General features: G+C 46.0%; 1 protein-coding gene across 2 annotated transcripts in view; it reads left to right on the top strand.

Annotated features, from left to right (window-relative positions):
• FGD5 (FYVE, RhoGEF and PH domain containing 5) overlaps nt 1-22,017 on the top strand; it is a 110,961-nt gene that overhangs the window by 51,795 nt on the left and 37,149 nt on the right. For both annotated transcript variants that reach the window (XM_015560400.1, XM_006758316.2), the window contains exons 4-5: nt 6,366-6,424; nt 6,537-6,567. In XM_015560400.1, the coding sequence (XP_015415886.1) occupies nt 6,366-6,424; nt 6,537-6,567 (90 nt within the window). The remainder of the gene's footprint in view (nt 1-6,365; nt 6,425-6,536; nt 6,568-22,017) is intronic.

Genomic DNA, 22,017 nt, shown 5'->3' with positions numbered 1-22,017 from the left:
ATTGTTTTCGTGATTAATCACTATGCTTTAATTATGTTCAATTTGTAACAATGAAATTGGGGGTTGCCACAACATGAGGAACTGTATTAAAGGATCGCGGCATTAGGAAGGTTGAGCTCCACTGTCTTACGGAGACAAGAGGCTGAGGGTTACAGCATGGAGATTAGAGTTCCCAGGTGACCCTAGGTGGAGAGGACAGCTGCAACTGGAAAGGGAAGACCAAGATGTCAGGATGTGGGGCTTGGCAAGGACCAAGCAGAGATGAGGTTGAAAAGAGAGGTGGCTGTTTAAACGTAGAGCAGGTATGTAAACTCCAGAGCCTGCCAACAGGGAGAGTGGTGACAAGCGAGGAGCTTTGAAGGTGGGCCCGCCTATTCTGCAGGATAGGACATCAGGAAGTAAGACCATATGACCCCTGGTGTGCTTGGGGCTATCCTGAGGGCCAGGCCAGGAAGCCTGGGGTTCTTGACCTGCTCCCCCCAATGATTATTGTTAATATGGTAGTGACAGTGATGCCTCGTTTTTCCATTGCTCTTCACTGAGAAAGAACAACTTTTCCATCCCTGATTCTGTATGATCGTTACAACCTCTTTACCAGTAGCTCTCAAAACCTTTTGGTCTCAGAACTCTTTTTTTAAAAAAAAATATATTTTATTGATTTTTTTACAGAGAGGAAGGGAGAAAGATAGTTAGAAACATCAGTGAGAGAGAAACATTGATCAGCTGCCTCCTGCACATCTCCTACTGGGGATGTGCCTGCAACCCAGATACATGCCCTTGACCGGAATTGAACCTGGGACCTTTCAGTCCTCAGGCTGACGCTCTATCCACTGAGCCAAACCGGTTTTGGCTGGTCTCAGAACTCTTAAAAATGATTGAGGACCTCAAATAGTTGTTGTTTCTATGAGTTATATCTATTAATTTTTACCACATGAGAAAGTCACACTATCTTTTAATATTTTAAAACAACAATAATAACCCATTATATGTTAACACAAATAGCATTTTTAATGAAAAATAACTGTTTTTTAAAAAAAGTAGTGAGGCCCTAACCGGTTTGGCTCAGTGGATAGAGCATCGGCCTGCAGACTGAAGGGTCCCAGGTTCGATTCCGGTCAAGGGCATGTACCTTGGTTGCAGGCACATCCCCAGTGGGAGGTGTGCAGGAGGCAGCTGATTGATGTTTCTCTCTCATCTCTCTCATTGATGTTTCTAACTCTCTATCCCCTCTCCCTTCCTCTCTGTAAAAAATCAATAAAATATATTTTTTTAAAAAGTAGTGAGAATGACATTAGTTTTGCTTTTTGCTTTTTTTTTTTTTTGCAAATATCATTAATGTCTGGTTTATTGGAAAACAGCTGAATTCTCCTAGTTGCTTCTGCATTCAGACTGTTGGAACTGTTGTTTTGGTCACCCTTCATGAAAATCCAGGCTCACACAGATATGTAGCTGGAAAAGGGAGGGAGAACCCCAGAGGTTCTGGGACCACACTTGGCGAACTGCTGTTTTAGAAGGAGGCTAAGTACCCCCATTTTAAGGCTGGACAATGAAGCACAGAGGCCAGGACTCCCAACTGTTTTTGTGACCCACTGTTTAACCTCAAAGATCCCTAAAGGAGGCCTGTCCCTCCCAACCTGACCTGGCCCCAGAATAGTCAGCAGTGACCTGGCTGGTTTGCATGGGGCCTGAGGAGGAAGTGCAGGACCGGGCAGCCCTAGAGAACAGAGGTGATAAGCTGCTTCAGCCTCCGACAGAGGGGCCAGCAGCCACCTGATGTAACACCCACAGCGTCCGCCTGAGAAAGGCGATAGCCCTGGCGCCCCAGGCCCCGTGCTCCTGGGAGGAACCCTGTTCCCAGAAGTCTGTCCCTCGACACTGCCGTCAACCTCAAAAGTTCATTTCCTGGTTAAATAAACATCTATATTAAATGGCCCGGTTGGACAACGCCCATAAGCAGCTTCTGAAGAGAGCCTTGAGCACATGGCCTCCCTCTTGTCCGGCTGGCGAAGACACATCCATCACTGGCAGAGTCACGAAAGCGGGACGGCCGGGACGTCCCACCCGGAGTCTGCCTGTCTGGCAGAGGGCTGCAGGGGACGTGCAGAGTGGCCAGTGCCCCGACCCTACCAGAAGTCCAGCCCACAGCTTTGAGATTGTAACAATGGTAATGACGACAACATCAAAAGTGTGGGCGGGGGTTGACCACTTCCATCCATCATCTTATGGAGGGCGGGACTATTGACCCCCATCTTCCAGAAGAAGAAACTGAGGCGCCTGAGAGGGGTTTGCCTTTGGTCGCATAGCTGCTCGTGGCCTGGCCGAGATGTTGATCCGGATGCCCTGATTTTTGGTATAGTTCTTTCCTACATACACAGTGGGCACTACTTTGAGGGTAAGAATCAGAAGAGCTGAGGCCCAGAGACTAGCCCAGGCCACTCCTGGAGTGTAAGTCTCCTGCTGCTGGCTCTTCAGTGCAGGAAAAGATAGGTACTTCCCAATTTGAAAAACCCACCATCATCTATAATGAACAGAGATGCCATTTGCTGAGTGCTTACTATGTGCCAGGCACGTTGTTTAGTGCTGGGATGTTGGAGCCACACTCTCTCGATTTGAATCTTGGATCTGCCACTTATTAGCAGTGATTTTGGGCAAAGGGTATGACTTACTTGTTCCTTAGTTCCTCATCTGTAAAATGGTGATAGTAAGTACCTACCTCATAGGTTTTTAGGAAGATTCAGTGAGATAATATGTGGAAAGGCATTCACGCACGAACGCACAATCCCACATCCAATTGGGCACACACATTTCCAGCAGCACACATGGAGACCACAGCTAGACACACTGCTGCACCTAGGGCTACACAGCTGCACTCTCCTCCATGAATACATCCATCACCTAAATCTACCGGCATTTACCAAGCACCTATTGTATGCTGGGCACGGGGCCCACAACAAGGACTAGCCCCTGAACCCCCTTCTCCAATCACTAACACTGTTCAGGTTGTGATGCCATCACCATTTCTTAAGTCCCAATGGAGCCCCCCATCCCTTTCCTTAAAAAAATATAAGAAAGAAGAGGAGATAATATGTGTAAAAAGGTTAGAGCTTAGTACATACTAAGTATTCAATAAATGCAAGCTATTGTATTATTAAATAGGTATTATTATCATTATCTTCATCATCATCATCATCATCATCATCCATGTTTTACAAATGGAACTCAGAGAAGAGAAATAACTTTTGTCCAAGGGCATAGGTACAAGAAGAGGTGGAGCCCAAATTTGAATCAGGCCTTCTCAGCATCATGCTGGATGACAAATGAGAACTGAATCACAGGCCCCTGGAAGATTGGAGGTTGGAGGTCATCTTGACTCTTGTCCTCATTTCATAGGGGGAGAACCTGAGCTTCGGATCTCTTGACTCCCGTCCTTACTCTGCAGAGTAACTCCCTTTATGGAAGCTTGACCACAGGGTTTTCTTAGCTGTTGAGGCCTGTCCTGGCAGAATGCATGTTCCATTGAGAGGGTTTTGTTTACAAATCCTTTTCACACGTGGGACTCTGAAGGAGCCCCCGCATTGGGAAGAGTGAGCCACTCTTGTCCACAGAGCCCCGTGCTAGCCCTGCAGATGCCGAAGGCAGACGGTGAGTCACAATTCGGCGCCAGTGGGAGGGCGGGAGGCCAGGTGAGGCTGGAAGCTTCTGCAGGCCTCACAAGTTTCCCTCCTGCTCTGTAGATGCCGTGACAGCTGCAATGAGATGCAGGCAGGAGACTAACTTGTGGTTCCAGGGTCTGGACTGTTAGGGTGGCTTCAGAGGGACTGAGTCTCCAGAAAACACTAAGAATCTATTAGAGATGGATTAGCTAGGGCGGGAACTCATTTATTGAGCACCTACTATGTGTTGGGCAGTGTATCTAACTTTATCAGTTTGTTCAAACATTTATTGAATTTTGTGTGTAAGGATAATATTAAGGAGTGTGCGTGCTATAAAGAAAAGTATAGTGCCCTGGCTGGTGTGGCTCAGTTGGTTGGGCATGGTCCCTTGCACCAAAAGGTTGCCAGTTCAATTCCAGGTCAGGGTACATGCCCACGTTGCCAGCTCAATCCATGATGGGGAAGTGGGGTGCAGGAGGCAGCCAATTGATGTTTTGCTCTCACATCATTGTTTCTCTCCCTCTCCCTCTCCCTTCCTCTTTCTTTAAAAATTAATCTTAAAAATATTTTAAAAAGAAAGAAAAATACAGCAAGATAAAGGGTTAGGGTATTGGTTCTCAGCAGGGGGTGAGGTTTTGCCCCCAGAGGACATTTGGCAATGCCTAGAGACATTTTTGATTGTAATAATGAGGTTGGGGGCTGCTACTCTCATCAAGTGGGTAGAAGCCATGGATGCTGTTAACATAGGATAGTCCTGCAACTAAAGTTGTTGGCCCAAAGTGTCAGTCAAGCCCAGGTTGAGAAACCCTAGGTTTAGAGAATGTTCTTCAGGTCAGGTGGCCACAGATGGCCACACTAAGGATGGGATGTGACCTTTGAGCAGAAACCTGAAAAAGTCAGAAAGTAAGAATGAGAAGATCTGGAGAAGAACATCACAAGCATAGAGAGCAGTGAGTGCAAAGGCCCTGCGTCAGGAACACATAATCAAAACGACCGGAGTGTGAGGTCAGGTTGATTATTTTCCACCGTATTTCAGATGAAAAAATCTAAAGCTCAGGGGTAATGGTTTGCCAAAGGTCACCCAATTAAACAGTGCTGGGCCAGGATTTGAACTTGGATGTGCTTGATTCCAGAGCCCATTTGCTTTCCACTGCCTCAGCTGCTACTGTCAGATGATAGATTTTTAGGTATCTAGATATTTATGTATAGATAGATTTATAGATCTATAGATGAATTTATACACACACACACACACACACACACACACACACACACACACACACATATATATATATATATATATAGAGAGAGAGAGAGAGAGAGACTCATTTAATCCTTACAGTATACATGTGTGTTAGATAACATTCTATTATTGCACCCATTTTACAGATAGGAAAATTGAGGCATAGAGAGGTTAAATGATTTGTTCAATTTGTGAAAAAGGCAGAGGCAGGATTTGAACCCAAACTGCCTAGTTTCTGAGTTCATGCCCATAACTGCCACACTGTATAGTTGCTCTCTCAGCAGGTAGTGAGTTTCTAGAGTAGATTGTTCACTTGACTAGTAACTCCTCAACTTTGGTAACACATAGGAAGTAAATTTAAAGGTCATTTTGTTCACACATGAGGAAACTGAGGACTGACCTCAGAAAGTTACTTGTGCAGGGTTGCACAAGGAGGTGGTGGTAGAACTGGAACCAGAATCCAGGCGTCCCTCCTGAGTGCCCTCTGCTCCACCATGGGCCACTTTGCACCCCCTACCCCGACCCCACCCATACCTGCACATTCCCAGCATCCACCATCTGTTCTGTCCATAGAGTCTTTGTTCTCTGGATCCCAGCCACCAGCCATGTCTGATATGTGGCAGGCTTGGAGCTACAGAGGAGGGGCCTGCTGGTGACAGAATGCCCAGGCATCTGCCTCGGCCCCTGCCCATCCTTCCTTACAGCTGCAGAAGTTGGGGCTCAGATAGGTTATGTGACTTGCCTTCTGAGGTCAGCCAAGACCATTAATGCTTCCAAAGTGGATAATTCTCTCACTTATTCATTCTTTCAGTCAAAAGAAGGAATCTATGGTATGCCAGGCACCGCTCATGCAGAGGTGAAATTGATGGTCCCTGCCCTCCAGGGGAGACATAATTGGTGTCCATTTGCAGTCTCCTTGTAGTTTAGCATCTGATTCTGCACTGCTTAGTATTGCACTGCCCAGAAAGGATAGCTTACCCAACCAGTTCAGGGAGGGTATCAGGAAAGTCTCCTTGGAAGAGGTGATAGATGCCGTGGCTAAGTCTTGAAGGATAACTGGGAGTTAGCCAGGCAGGGAAGGGGAAAGGGACACTGAGGGGACAGCATCTGTAAAAACAAAGGTAGGAGAGAGCTGCCTATGCACAGAGAATTACAGGTTATTCCAGATCACAGCCGTATTAGTGGCCACTTATTGGCACTCACTATGTATCAGACACTGCACTGAGCATTAGCTCAACAACCTTCTGAGTTAGATGCTGTTTATATCCGCATCTACAGATGAAGAAACCGAGCTGCAGTTTGAAGGTCACACAGGTAATGGGCGCCAGAGAATGAACTGAGAAGTTCGTGGAATTTGCCCTCGGCAGCATGGAGGTCCTTCTGTGAACCCGATGCTTGTGGATCCAAGATCTCCGTCTGGCTGCCCCCACTGGTGCTGCCCCTCCTGACAGTTCTGTTTCCTCCCACAGGTGGAAGGACAGTCCAGAGCCCATGTCATCGCACAGGAACTGCTGTCTTCAGAAAAAGCGTGAGTCCCCAAGCAGCTGCCTGTGGCCTTGAGCTTGTTAACAGAGCATCACCCCTCCCTGGCTGACACAGGATGGGAATTAATGCAAACTCCACCTCCTTTCCCTCCACAGATACGTGGAGATGCTCCAGCACTTACATCTGGTGAGTTAATCATTCTAATTGCCAAAACAAATTGCCCTTTTACAAGGCGGTGATATAAGAAAAGCAATGAGGAGGCAGAGGTGATTTCCATGAATAGAGGCTTGGCAGTAGGCATGTGTTCTCAGAGGCTTTTCAGGGAAGCCTGTCTCCTAATCCACATGCTTCATGGTGGATGGTGCCATGCGTTCTGTGGACATGCCTCTCTGCCGGGTGGGGGCTGCTTGGGGGACGTGGTGCGATTTCTGGAAGGATAGCTTCCGCTTGTTGAGGAAGGCAGAAGGAGGACAGCTATAGTTTTGAGGTATTGCTGTGTGTGTGTGTCTGTGTGTAAGTGTGTATGTGTGCATGTATATATGTGTGTGTGTGTGCATTATATATTTTGGTCCATATAGAGAAGGTGATGTGTTTGCATAGTGACAGAGCAGTTGGGGTATCATGAGGCTTTCCTAAGTTATCTCAACATTGGGGCAGTTATGCCTGACTTGGTGGTAAAGGAATCCTCTGGACTCTCAAAGGAAAGGAGGCCAGACTTGGGGACTGCCCAGATATCAGACACCTCTACCCTTCACAACCCACAATATTGCCTGGAAAGTTTCCCTTTGCAGTCTGATTCAGTTCAACAGATATTTTTGAACACTTGCTCATGACAAGAGTGGGGAAATGGAAAGACAGATCAGACAGGGCCCTTGCCCAGGAGCAATCTGGCCAGTGAAGGAATCAGATTAGTGAAGCAATATTATTCGGAGCACAAGGGGAGTGACTGACAACCTGGGAAATCTAGGCAGGCTTCCCTGAGGAGGTGATGTTAGAGGAAAGGAAATAGGGGTACAGCAAAAATATGGAAATTGAAAGGATGTGGTGGGCTCAGCTACCCTAGGCTTGTGACAGCTCCTTACTACTCTGGGCTTTTAAGTCATTTGCAGTCTCCTTGTAGTTTAGCATCTGATTCTGCCCTGCTTGGTATTGTTTGCCATGTCTTTCCAAGAATGTCAGAGCTGGGGATGTCCACCCTGAACATTTTGTCGGTGTTGATTTGGAGGTTCAGAGGGAGTGACTTGCCAGGGTCACACAGCAACTGAGCCAGTCATTCTGATTCTCAGTACACTGTTGTCGCGTGTTAATCCTGAATTCCCAACTGCCTTTGGATTTCCTCGGGGTAGGGACTTCTCTGGAAGAAGCAAAGCACCAAGCCAAATCTCTTGCCGAATGTAGTTGAGGTCCCTGTCAGTGATACTGCCTTGGGGTCGCATTGCCATGAAAGCAGGGGCCCCCAGGTCCCCAGGAGGAGATGGAGCATTGCTCTGGTCTGCCATCTCAGCCCCTCATTTTTGCCCTCAGGAAGAGAGCTTTGTGTGCATTCTTCAAACCCAAAGCCCTCGTGTATGAGATGTAACAGAACACTCCTCCCACCTTTACATCTAAAAGATCTATTTAGCAAAGGCAGCAACGATCACTCATGTTTTTTTCTTCTCTCTCTCTTGCTTCTGAGCTGGCAGCAGGTCAGAGAGGGGGTGGGCTGTTTTGTTTTATGACTTTGTTAAGAGGTTTTTAACTGGGAAACTTCCATCTGTGTTTGCACTGCTTCCTGCCAGTTGGAAAGCTGCTAAAGCTGCTGGTAATTCATAATAACCTGAGGAGAGAAAAAAAAGAGCCCATAAAAATCACAACTCATAAGCTAGTTGCGGGAAATTGTGGTCTGGAGTTCCATGTATGATGTCAGTGCTTATGGGGATAGAAATGGCAGAAATGCCACAACGTGACTCCAAGTCCTAGTCTGGGACCCTAGTCAGAAGGAGACTCATAGACTTTGGGGCGTTTCACACCACTCCCCAACCTGGATCTACTGCTGATTGCTAAGTCGGTAGGTTCTCTTTCAGAGCTTCTCCTTAGAGACGTGATGTTGTTGAAATCCCAAGGCTGCCCAGTGATGAGGAGGGGCGACCACACCTTCTAAACCTCCCCAGCTAGCAAAGTCCTTGACTTCATATGCTGTTTGTTGAGAAGGGGATGAGGGTGGCCCCTGGTCTTCTGAGTTTGGGATTCAGCTCTGTGCTTACTAAGTAGTACTAGTAAATAGAGCTAACTCAGAGATTACTAAAAATTCTGGTCATCCAAAATTGAATTGTAATGGTCAAGATCCTGTTTTGTAGAGCCTATTAATTAAGAGTAGGTTTTACATGTTTTAAACGTTTGTGGGGGAAAAGGGCAAAGAAGATGGAATGCATGACTGAGACCATCTGTGGATCACAAAGCCTAAAGTATTTATCTGTCCCTTTACAGAAAAAGTTTGCTAACTTCTGGTTTAAAGACTCACTTTATCCTTCCAAGAACCTAGTCAAAAACACACTCATCCACCTGTCCATCTGCCTCCATTCATCTAGCCAGCCTTTCGCCCACTCATCTGTCCTTTCATCTAGCCATGCAGCCATTTACCATCCTCAATTCATCCACTGCTCATATGTGCATCCATTCATCTCACTATCCACCCTTCTACTCATCCAGTCATTCAACTCTCCATCCATCCAATTTATTCATTCCTACTGAATGGAACAGCACAGGATGTACCATAGGTAGTGAGATAGGCCTTGTAGCCCCAAAGATGAAAAAGGCCCCAAACCTGCTCTTGAGTAGTCTCTCTTTTATTTTGGGGGTAAATGTGGGGAGGAGAGCAACATAAGTCTGCAGGAGCGTAAGGGAGGGAGAGACTTACTCTCCTTTGGCCTATCTAGGAAGGTTGGCAGAAGAATTGACACCGGGGCGGACTTTGAATCAGCCCACAAGGCCAGGTTCTAATGGAGGAGGGCACGGAAGGCAGGCGGTCAGCGTGGAAACGCTCACTGGCCTGAATGTACATGATATGTCTGGAGAATGGTGCATCATCACATATGGTTAGAACATGGATACATTTGGAAGGGTAGGTTAGAGGTGGAATCAGGGGTCAGGTGATGGGTCCAAAACAATGCTCGGACCAAATTGAGAAGTGCTTAAACTGTCAGGCTGACGTTTTATTTGGGCCAAGGCGTCGAAGGCCTGTTCAGAAGCCAGTCTGCCGGCTAGGAGAGGTGACTGTGGCAGTTATCACCGTCTGACGCCCCAGGAGAAGTTCTTACACCTCAGAGGGCCCTACGTGGTCTGGTCCTGTCTGCCTCTCCTGCACTGTCTCCAGCCACAGAGCAAATGAAGTCACGTCTCCTGGCTTTTCCACTTGCTTTTCCCTCCACTGGAATGTCCTACCCGTGATCTTCTCATAGCCAGTTCCTCCTTCTCACTCTGGTCTCAGTTCAAGTCTCACCTCCTCAAAGAAGAGGAGGTGCCCCAAAACTTAATGGCATGAAACAACCATTTTATTATACTCATAGATTTTCTGGACTTTGGACAGGGCAAAGTTGGGGGGAGCATGTTTCTGCTCCACGATGTCTGGAGAAGACTTAAAGACTGGGGCTGACTCACCTGGAACCAATATAATATTTTATGACAACTATAACTGAAAAAAACATTTTAAAATAAATTAATTAAATTTTAATTTAAAAACAAAGGTCAGGGGTGAGTTGATAGCTAGGGTCTAGAATCACCCAGAGGTGCCTTCACTCACATGGCTGCTGGTTGGTGCTGGCTATTGTCTTGGACCTCAGCTGGGCTGTTGGCCAGAACACTTACTTGTGACCTCTCCATGTGGTCTCTGCATGGGCAGGTTTGGGCTTCCTCACAGCATGGTGGCTGGGTTCCAAGAGTGAGTGTCCCAAGAGCGAGCCAGGAGGAAGTGCGTGGCATTTTTATGATCTAGCCTTGGGAGTTATGTCACACCACTTCCACCATACTCTCATTAGCTGAGACAGTCACAAAGGTCCACCCAAGTTCGAGAGGAGGGAATGTAGCCTCTACCACTCAGCAGGAGGAGTATCAAGCTCACATTGCATAAAGACCACGTGAGATAGAAGATATTTCTATGGCTACAGTTAAAAATTGTATTTGAGTCCTGACCTGTGTGACTCAGTGGTTAGAGTGTTGGCCAACGGATCTAAGGGTCAGGGGTTTCAATTCTTAGTCAAGGGCATGTACCTGGGTTGCAGATTCGATCCCTAGCCCTAGTCAGGGCCTGTGGAGGAGGCAACCTATCAATGTGTCCCTCTCATGTCAATGTTTCTTTCTCTCACTCTCTCTCACTCTCTACACATCTCCCCCTCCCTCCCACTCTCTTTCCACTCTCTCTAAATATTAATGGAAAAAATATCCTCGGGCGAGGATTAACAAAAAAATTTGTATTTGACTGCTAGTAATAAAAACCCAATTATGATGGCTAAAATAGAGACTATTCTCCCATGTGAAGTAGGTCCAGAAGTAGGAGGTCCAGGTCAAGTTTAGAAGCTCCACAAAGTCTCAGGGACTAAGGTTCCATCTATTTGCTGTATCCTTTCCATGGGTCCTCACAAGCACATACGGCTGCTGCAGCTCTAGCCATCACATCTATGTCCCAGGCAGGAAGAATGAGGTGGGGGGGGGGGAGGTGGGGAGGTAGTAAAAGCTATGCTACTTTATGAGTTAGTTCACTTGAAAAAGAATTCCTGAAAGTTTCTTTCAATGACTTCTACTTCCATTTCATTGCACACTCCTAGTTGCAAAGGAAGCCAGGTCAACTGGAAGTCAGTTTGTCAAAGCTGGGTTCAGCTCAGAGGCTGTGCTTCTTGTGTGTTCATTCTGGGGCCCAGGCTGAAGGAGGAGCAGGTACCCTGGGGAGGCTCTTCCCATGGTGATGGCAGGAGAGCTAGTAGAAACACCAGAAGGCTTCTAAGATTCAGCTCAAAACTTGCTCTGTCCACATCCCACTGGCCAGAGCAAGTGCCATGGCCAGCCCAAAGGCAAGGGACAAGGATATGCTCTCTCCCACAATGAGTCTATGGCAAGTGTCGATGCAGGGAGGGCGAAGATCTGCAACTGTACTGCCTCTTCTATACTCTCTCATGCTTCATTTTATCTTCTTCATTGCCTCTTTAACTACCTAAAATTATCTAATTTATGCACCTGTTTGCTTGTGATGTTGTGTTTTCATTTTCATTCAGTTCCAAATACTTTCTCATTTCCCTTGTGATTTCTTATTTGACTCATGGATTATTTAAAATTATGCTGTTTAATTTCCAAATATCTGTGAATTTTTTCAAATTTCCTTCTGCAGCTGATTTCTAATTCTATTGTGGTTGGAGAATGTATTTTGTGTGGTTTCAGCCCTTTTAAACTTTTTGAAATTTGAAAATTGTTTCTGACCTGGCACGTCCTGGAGAATGTTCCATGTGTGTACTTGAAAAATAATGTGTTTTCTGCTCTGATTTTTGAATTATCCATTGCTTCCTTCAATTTTGTCTGCTTTGCTTCACGGTTATGGGGGCTGTTTTTAGGTGCTTGTCTATGGTCTGGCTCCCTCACTGAGCTTGGAGCTTCTTGAGAGCAGAACTTGACATTCCCAGTGGATTGTGATGCTCAGTACACCAATGGTACTCAGTAAATACCTGATGAGTGACTGAGTGGTGGTAGGGTCAGCCCTTCCAGCCATCTTAGCATCTCTTCAGTCAAAAATATTTTCTGAGCACTTCCTGTGTGGATACAGGGTACGTATGGAGGAATGATAAGGGGCGGTCCATGCCGACCAGAAACTGATGGCCTATGAGAGAGATGGGCATGGAAAAAAACCATATTAATCCTGTGGTGTCCAGGGGAAGCACCTGCTTTAAGCTTCTGGGGTCTGAAAAGGATTCCCGGAGGAAACGTGACTAAGTTGAGATTTGAAGGCTGGGAGGAGGTAGCCAGGTGAAGGAGCAGTGAGGAAGGCTTGCATCTGGCAAAGGAATCAGGATGTACAAAGGCCTGGAGGCCAGTTAGAGAAGGGTGTGCTTGGGATCTGAAAGAAATTCAGCCTGTCTGGAATGCTGTGAGTGAGCAAGAGAACTGAGGCCAGCAAGGTATGGGGCGGACACGGAGAGCCCCATGAGGCATGTTTGGGGTTTGGGTTTTATACCCTGAAGGCCCTGGGGAGGCTGCAGGGTGATTGCAGCAGAGGTGACAATGGACTGGAGTGTTTAGGCAGGTTTCAGGACTAATATGCTTGGTGATTGATGGACTGTGGGGTGCATTAGAGGGAGGGAGGGCTCCAGGCTGACCCTGGATTTCTGTCTTGCTAACTGACTAAGAAGGCAAGTGCTGGAGGGGTTCAGGTTAGGCTTGGGGAAAGATGATGAGTTCATTGTGGGTCTTGTTAAGTGTGAGAGGCTCAGGGAAGACTACCCTAGTGGTCATCTGGGCATGGGATGTGCACTGGAAGTGATCAAATGTAGAGATGTTAACTGAAGCTCCTGGAGAGGCCCAGATTTCCCTAAGGGAGTATGTGCAGTCAGGTGAGGGCTCTCAGGTACCCTGAGGAGGAAGAAGGTGGTGCCCTGGAGGGTGTGAGCCTAGGGACTGGCAGGTTTTCATAAAGGGTCCGAAGGGACTCCGGGAGAGGTTTGGGGAGGACAGAGTGTAGAAAGGCATGGGAGGCTTCTGGGTCCAACCTGTGCGCATCCCACTCACGCACCCCTGCTTTCCTCAGTGGCAGTGACCACTTGAAAGGGTGTCAGGAGAGCCCAGGACAGAGCCCGACTTCTCAGACTGCTCCGAGAAAAAGGAGATTCATTCAGAAGCCCTCCCTCATCACTCTGTGGGAGTTTCATTAGGCTGTGGCCTCAGTGCTGACATGACAGGCCAATGCCGGATCTAGCAGGACTGTTGTAATTTACGAGTTTGCCTACCTAAATTGGTGTGCCATAGGTGTGCTCCCCACCGCAGTCCCCTCTTCCGTCGCCCAGCGGCTCCTGCTCCTCATAATGGTCAGTGTCCAGTGTCTTAGATGCTGTAGAGTAGTGGGGGGCGGTGAGCATGTGTTGACCTCTTATGTGTGCTTAGCAGTTTATATACATTATTTAATTGCATATAATTTGTGCTCAGTAAATATTTTCTCAGATGGCTGGATGGGCCCCAAACTGAACCTCAGAGAAGATCACTTACCCAAACTCACACAGCCAGTGAGAAGGGAGGCCAGGGCTGTTTGACTCCAGAACCCTGAGAATTGGAGGAGACAAATGGATGTGGAACAGTCCAGTTAGGTGGTGAGGAGCCCCATGAGGGAGGAAACCAGTGTGAGTGCAAGGAATGCAGTCAAGGATGGCTTCTTGGGAGAGGGAGTTTTGAAATGGACATGAATGGACAGAAAGTAACAACAGACCTTCCAGAGGGTAGGAGCAACAGGAATAAGTGCACAGAGGGGTGGGGTATGGGAGTTGGGGCAGGGTGTGGGGTGTACAGGAAGTGGCCAGAGAGCGGTCTTCAGAGCGAGTCTGAATGCCGCGTCCTAAGGGTTTCAAAGAGAAGCGTAGGAGTTTGGGAGCCCTGAGGACTTGAGCAGGGAAGGTTGGTCTAGTAGGTTGAGTGGGAGGGAGTGATACTGGGGACAAAGTTTAAGCCCCAAAATGCTTGTATTTTCATTCAGTCCAGGAAAATAAATTACTATGTGACCCTGCAAAGTCTCTTGTGCCTTCCTCCCTCACCTTGAAGTAGCTGGTGGGACTCAGACATTGTTAGCCACAGACGCTTGTCTTCAAATAAAATTTTACTGAGAACCTGGGAAGAGTGGATGAAAGTGGAGGTGCTTTGGTTCAAAGGCATATGGAGGCCAAAGTTTGGGCTCCCTTAACCCTGGGTCTCCATGGAGCACAGTGTGAAAAATACTCATCTAAATCAATGGTTCTCAAAGTGGGTTCCCAAACCAGCAGTGTCAGCATTACCTGGGAGCTGGTGAGAAATGCATATTCTTGGGCTCCCTCACAACTGCTAAATAAAAAACTCTGGGGGTGAGGTTCAGCCCTGTGTTTTAATGACCCCCCCACCCCCAGGAGCTATGGATGGACAGTAACTTTGAGACTCACAGACAGATGATCCTGTAAGGCCCCTTCAGCATGGACTCTCTGTGCTTTCCTGCCCCCAGAAGCCAGCATCCGCTAGGACACTGATTCCCAACCCTGGTTGTACATGCGTACCTGGGAGTGTTAAAAACTACAGATGCTCATCCCACCCTCAGAGATTTGTACTTAATTGGTCCAGGGTGCTGCCTGGTCATCCAGAGTGGAAAAGCTCCCCAGATAATTCCAATTTGCACCTAAAACTGAGAACCTAGTGAAAAAGTAGCAAACATTCATTCAGTACAGTTAGAAACAAAGCCAGGTCAATGTGAGGGTAAAACCAAAGGGAATGAGACGCATTCTGCTCTCTGCTTAGTTGGAGGGACGATAACAGAAATATTCAGAGTAAGTAAACGGCCTGACAATGCAAAATTTTTCAAAGCCATTGCTTTTCAGGCTGGGATATTTATAATCCTACCAACGGTGTGCAGTAGGTGCCCAGGAATACGTGAGGCCACAAGATAAACAGAGCACATTTTCTAAGCGCTTCTGCCTTGCTCTAGATACATAATTTTAAATAAATTAAATCAGGCATGGATATATTTTGGAAAATAATGTAAAACATGCATTAACTTTTAAGCTAAAATATGAGACTTCAGAGACATTCTGAGACCAGGGTGGCTCCCTTCAGGCTGTGACCCAACATTTCCGGAGGCTATAGGACACATGAGAGGACGGTAAACTGACTGCTGAAGTAACCTAGGAAATGACCTCATGGTGGAGGTGGCATTTGAAGCAGCTTTGAAAGATAAGCAAGATATGAATCAGGTTCCAAAGGCACAGAACAAAGACAGAGGCTGGAAAAGAGGAGTCATAAAAGCAGCAGTGCTCAAAGTGTGGTTCTGGGACCAGCAACAACAGCAGCACCTGGCAACTGGGGAGATAGTAAAATTACCCAGTCCCACCTTGACCTACAGAATGGAAACTCTGGGTCCGGTGAGCAATCTGTGTACTTTGAACAAGTTCGTCAAGTGACTGTGAGGCACACTTAACTTAGAGAACCACTGGTACACAGAAATGAGCTGTCAGCTGCAGAGGTAGGCTGGACCGGCTTTTGAAGGGCCATGAACTCCAAGCCCGTGATTTCCACTTGGCCCTGAGGTCTAGACACAAATGAAGGGTTTAGAGGAGACAAAAAAGCAGTGGGGAAAGAAGTGCTTGTTCTCTCTCTCTCGGGGGCCTCAGAGAACTGGTTTTTCAAACAAGCTTTACAGTTAAATGAACACATCTTAAAGAGAGGGCTCCAATTTTTAATAACTGTGTGCATTTGTAACCACCACCCTGATATAGAACATTTCCATCATGCAGAAGATGCCTCTCATGCCCCTCCTCCGTCAGTCACTCCCCAGAGGTTGCCACTGTTTTGCCTTCCATCACATTCCATTGGGTTAGCCTGTTCTTGAAACTCTTATGAATGGAATCATGAATGATGTATTCTTTTGTGTTTTGTGTCTGGTGTCTTTAGCTTAATTTAATGTGCAAGATTCATCCACGTTTTCATATATATCTGTGTGTGTGTGTATTCTTTTGTATGGATATACCATAGTTGGTAGATCTATCCCTCTGTTAATGATTATTTATTTGGGTTGTTTCTAGTCTAGGCAGATCTCAGAGATATTGCAGGTTCAGTTCCTCACTATTGCAGTAAAAGTGAGTTATAATCTTTGCTGGTGGAGGGTTTTGCCTTCCATTTGCAAAAAAAAAAAATCTATAAAAGTGTATTAAAGCGAAGCACAGGTATGCCTGTATAAAGCTGTTATATCTTTTAAGGAACATATGCACTCATTTCTCCTCAGTATTTTACCTTGGAGTGGAATTGATAGGCCATAGATTTGGCTTTATTATAAACTGCCAAATAAGTTTACAAAGAGGTTGAAGAAATATATACTCCCACACTGAGGTGTGGGAACACAACTTATTCCTCAAGCTTACCAGCTTATTGGTATTGCCAGTCTTTTTACTCACGGCCATTCTGGTGATTGTGAAGTGGTTTCTCACTTTGGTTTGAATTGTCATTTCCCTGAAGATTAATGAAATTGAATATTTTTCCTTCTCTTTATTAACCATTTGGAAATCCTTATTTGAAAAGTGACTTTTGCTTCTTTTTTAATTGGGTTGTCTGTCTTTTTCTTATTGATTTGTAGGAGTTCTTTACATATCCTGGACACAAGCTCATTTTCAGACATGTGTATTGTGAACATTCTCCCAGTCCGTGCCTTCCCTATTCAATTTTTTTAACAGCTTAATTGATATATAAATTTCATACCATCCAATTCAGCCATTTAAAGTATAAAATTCAATGGTTTTTAGTATGTTCAGAGTTGTGCAATTATCACCACAATCATTCTTATCACCCCCAAAAGAATCCCCATCCACCTGAGGTAGCACTCTCCTTCCCCCCACCCACTCCAAGCCCTGTGCATCCACCAGTCTTGTTCTGTCTCTGTTAGATTGGCCTATTCTGGATATTTCATATAAAGGGAATTATGTAATTTGTGGTCTTGTGTCTTTGGCTTCTTTTACCTAGCATAATGTTTTTAAGGTTCATCTATGTCATATGTAGCATCTAACAGTACTTCATTCCTTTTCAGGCTAAGTAATATTCCATTGTGTGGCTGGACCACATTTTGTTTATCTGTTCATCACTGGATAGACATTTGGGTTCTTTACACTTTTTTATTATTTTGAGAATGCTGCTATGAACATATATGTACAAATTCTTACATGAATATATGCTTATCATTCCCTTGGGTACATATCTAGGAGAGCAATTGCTGGATCACATGGTAACTTTTTAACCTTTTGAGGAACTGCCAGACTGTTTTCCAAGTGGCTGTACCATTTTACATTCCCACCATCGTAATGTGAGGGTCCCATTTTCTCCACTTCCTTTCAGTGCTTGTTTTTATATGTATGTCTTTTTTAGTGGTATCTCATTGTGGTTTTAATTTTTAGATGTTCCTAATGACTAATGTTGTTGGGCATCTTTTCATGTGCTTCTTGGTCATTTGTATACTTTCTTTGGAGAAATGTCCCTTCAAATCCTTTGCCCATGTTTAATGGGTCGTCTTCTTATTATAATTCTGTATAGAAGTCACTTGTCAGATATATGATTTGCAAATATTTCCTCCCATCCTGTAGGTTGTCTTTTCACTCTCTTGATGGTGTCTTTTAAACCACAAAAGTTTTTAATTTCTAATTTCTCTGAAGCCTAATTTCTCTATTTTTCTTTTGCTGCTTGTGCTTTGTTGTCACATCTAAGAAAGCTTTGCTTAGCCCCGAATCACCAACATTTACTCCCATATTTTCTTCTAAGAAGACCAAGCACCCAGCACCCCTGGGAGAGGGAATTTAAGCTCTTCCATTTAAGTCTTTGATTTTGAGTTAATTTTTGTATATGATGTAAAGAAGGAGTCCAAGTTGATTATTTTGCATGTGAATATCCAAATAGCTCAGCACAATTTGTTAAAAAGACGATTTTTTCCCCATTGCGATGCTTTTTGTCATCCTTGTTGATAATCACTTGATCATAATGTGAAGGTTTATTTCTGGATTCTTAATTCTATTCCGTTGATCTATATGTCTGTCCTCATGCCAAGACCACACAGTCTTGATTCCTGTAGCCTTATAGCAAGCTTTGAAATCAGGAAGTGTGAGCACTCCAACTTTGTTCTTTGTCAGACTTGTTTTGGCTGTTCTGAGTCTCTTGCACGCCCATATGAATTTAGGATCAACTTGTTAATTTCTGTTAAAAAGGCATTTGGGATTTTGATAGAGGTTGAGACGAGTCTGTATATCAAGCTGGAGAGTGTTGACCTCTTAACAATATTAAGTTGTGAACACGGGACATCTTTCTATTTACTTAGGTCTTTAATTTCCTTCAACAGTGTTTTGTTGTTTTCAGAGTACAGGTTCTATGCTTCTTTATTAAATTTATTCCTAAGCATTTTATTTTTTTTTTCATCTTACCAATTTTAAAATGATTTTAACCTTTTATTTAAAAATAATTTCAATTTTACAGAAAAGTAACAAGAGTAGGAGTAGTACATTAAACAATCAAATTCTCCTTTTCCATATTCATCTTTTAACATGAAGTCCAAATTACATATTTTTTTGTATAGTTAGTACTATTTGTAGACATTTTTTTCGTCAATACTTTTTTCAGTGCTTTCTAGAGAGAGTGGAAGGGAGGGACGGAGAGAGGAGAAAGAGAGAGAGAGAGAGAGAAAGAGAGAGAGAAAGGGGGAGAGAGAGGTGCATCAATGTGAAAGAGGCACATTGACCAGCCACCTCCACGATCACTGACCCAGGCCAGGAATCAAACCTGGAACCCAGGCACATGCCCCCCCCACTGGGAATCGAACCCTCAACCCCTCGGTGTATGGGCTGACACCCTAACCACTGAGCAACACCTTTTATATTTTAAGATGTCTGTGCATGCCCACAGAGAATTGTTTTCAGGGTTTCAAAGTACCCTTCAGTGGTTGACCTGGCCAAGTGAAGTTGTGTCCCCTGTGCAGCTCAGGGCTTGCCAAGGCCTTTGTGACATGGGGGGTCATGGTTGAGGTTGGTGTGTGTTTGGCCAGATGGGATGCCAGTGAATCCACTTGACTTTTGGCAGTGACATCAGTAGTTTAACCATCTCTAAGGACATTGTGTCTACCCACTAACTGTTGAGCCCGGAGAACAGGGATGCTGCGTCACCCAGAAAACTCAGTAGTGGGTTTGGAGACGGGGAACATATGCAGGGGACAAGGCCCCTGAATGCGAGCTCCCCTCTTCTACTGCAGGCAAGCCCACTGTTCCTGAGAGCCCTGTCTGAGCCACCAATAGGAGGAGGACTTGGCGTGGGGCCATGGAAGAGCTGGGGTTTTTGAATCAGGCTGATTTGGGCTCAGTCTTGCCATCTTGGTGGCATTGGATAAGTTCCTTAATTTCTCTGGACATAATTCCCTTACTGCTAAAATGGAAATAATAATAACGCCAAAGCGATAGGCTTCTGGTGAGGATGAAATGAGAAAAGGAATGTACAGTGTTGAGCATGCAGTGGCTCCATGGCATGTGTCCTCAATAAATGTCAGCTGTTGTTATTTATTGAGCACCTTCCTTGGGCTGGTTTCTAGGGATACAGAGATAAGTACTACCCAGTCTAAGGAGAAGGAAGGCACAGAAGGAAGTATTCCTAAAACACGACAGAAGGCAGTCTGCACAAACCCTGTGAAGAAGGTATTCGTACTCCCATTTCACAAAGGGGGAAATTGAGGTTCATGGAGATGAAGGGACTTGCCCAGGGTCACCCGTAGGGGTATATCTAGGTAGAGGATTCGTTTGTTTTCTGAAGCCCGATAAGGTTGCAGCAGGGACTCCACAAAGAGCTGGGGAAGCAAGTATGGTGAGAGGGTGGACTGGTTCAGGAAGGCCTCAGGTTCAGAGGGGTTTGGATTGAACCCTGCAGCCATTGGGGCTAGTCAGTTCTTCCTCCTTATTGTCTCTGGTCCCTCCACTCTCTCTGTCTCCTTAGCCAGACTCTGGTCCAGTTTCGAGTCTTGAACTCTCTCCTGCTCTCCTAGAATGGCCACCTCACTGGTCTCGCTCCCATTCTGGCCACCCCCAGTTTCTCCCAACAGAGTGAACTTTCTAAGCATCTGAGCACATTTCTCCCTGCTTAGCTCTATTCAGTAGTTCCCCATCACCCTAGGATGAAAGACAAGTCCCTTGAAAAGTTTTCAGGGCCGTGTAGGATGGGACCCCTGCCTGACCATCCAGGATCAGCATGTTCCAGTCCCGTGCACTTCTTTCAAGGGTGCACAGACCCCCACACACTGCACCCAAACTGCACTCAACTCCTCAGTTCCTCCTCCACTTCAGGGCCTTTGCGCATTGCTGCCCCCTCTACCTGAAACACTCCCCCTCTTGTCCCAGTGTAGGTGTTACCTCCCTGGCAGGCCTTCCCAGAGCTAAGCCAGGTCTGCCTCGTAGGGACTGCCATGGCCCCTTGCTTTTCCCCACCACAGCACAGACACCCAGCACATACACCCCTGCGTTGAAATGGCCTCTTTACTCATTTCTTTTCCTCCAGATTACAAACTCTTTGAGGGCAGAACTGCATCTCTCCTGCTCCCACTCTCTCCCAAGGCTTGATGCAGAGCAGGCATTCAGTATATTTGTTGAATGAGTGAGAGGATGAGGGCCAGGGATCTTCCACCGCCTTCCTGCCTGGGAGATGGATGCCAGGACCCCCAGGTGCGATGGTGGGTCAGAACTACTGAGGGAGCAGAAACTCTCAGGGAGTGATGGATGGTGTGGCTGGCACTCAGCGCTCCCAGCTGATGCATGAGTTTTAAGAACGGATGTATGTGGCGATTCTGATTATGCTCCAGTTTTTTAAATGAGTCACGTTGATGATGGCCATCCTGCCCATTGGGACTGAGTCAATTTAGTGAGAATTAATTACAGACAAGAAACCAGCTTGCAGAGTAGTTAATACTGAAACTCCCTGGAGTATGATGCAAATGCAACCGCCAGTCCTGTCTTTGCTTGTCCTTCTCTCCCGCTCCCTGCCCACCCCCTTTCTGTGGTGCTCAGGGCCTGGGCATCGGGATGACTGGATTCTTCCCCATGACTCATTCTCCTTTTCTGTTAAATAAGGGTCCGGCAATCCATCAATTAGCAAGCATTGAATCGCTCCTTCTCGGTCACATACTCTGCTGGACCTGAGAAACATAGCAGGAAACAAAACAGACATGGTCCTGCTCTGAAAATGTCATGTCTAAAATATAATCATAACGGCCTCAAGGACAGCACTTTACAGTTTTAAACATCAGGACGCACTCCCAGCACCTCATGCTATACAGTTATCCCCATGTTACAGGTGAGGAAACTGAGGCTCAGATAGGTTACAGTTTGCCCACAGTCATCCAACTACTCTTGTGCTATAGTTAGGCTTGAACCCGGCCAATGAGAGACTATGTCGAAAGTCCTCTGTCAATCAGCTGCCCAGCGAGAGGGGTTATTGTCCTCATCGGTGTTTTCTTTCTTTCTCGGGGATGCCAGGGCTGAGAAGACTCTGCTGGGCTGGAGGCTGGACCCTAAACATGGAGGCTCACCAGGAAAGAATGGGAGGGTCCTCTTGCTCCCAGGCCAACAGAGAAACCTCCCCTGCAGACTCAGAATGATCCCGTGTCCTAGAGCCATCTGTGGCCAGAAATAAGAACTAAACACCACCTCCCTACCTAGCAGCCCTCTTGTAATTCACACTTTCTCTGCCTTCTGAACTGTGCTTTCAGGAAGGGCTATGGTTGCTCAGATACAATGAGATTTATTTCTAATTATAGTTCAAGCATGTGGCTTCCCCTGAAGGACACACATGCCTTCAGCCCAGAGGATCTATCCATTAGTGACAGACTCAGCCCCAAGAGTTTCTGACCTTCGTGAAGGGCCAGAGGTTCCCCAAGACCTTCGAGTTTTA

The sequence above is a fragment of the Myotis davidii genome, unplaced genomic scaffold, assembly GCF_000327345.1.
Source record: "Myotis davidii unplaced genomic scaffold, ASM32734v1 scaffold73, whole genome shotgun sequence".
Classification (NCBI taxonomy): domain Eukaryota; kingdom Metazoa; phylum Chordata; class Mammalia; order Chiroptera; family Vespertilionidae; genus Myotis; species Myotis davidii.
Note: the sequence above shows the minus strand (reverse complement) of the source record. Positions and strands in the feature narration are given on the sequence as shown.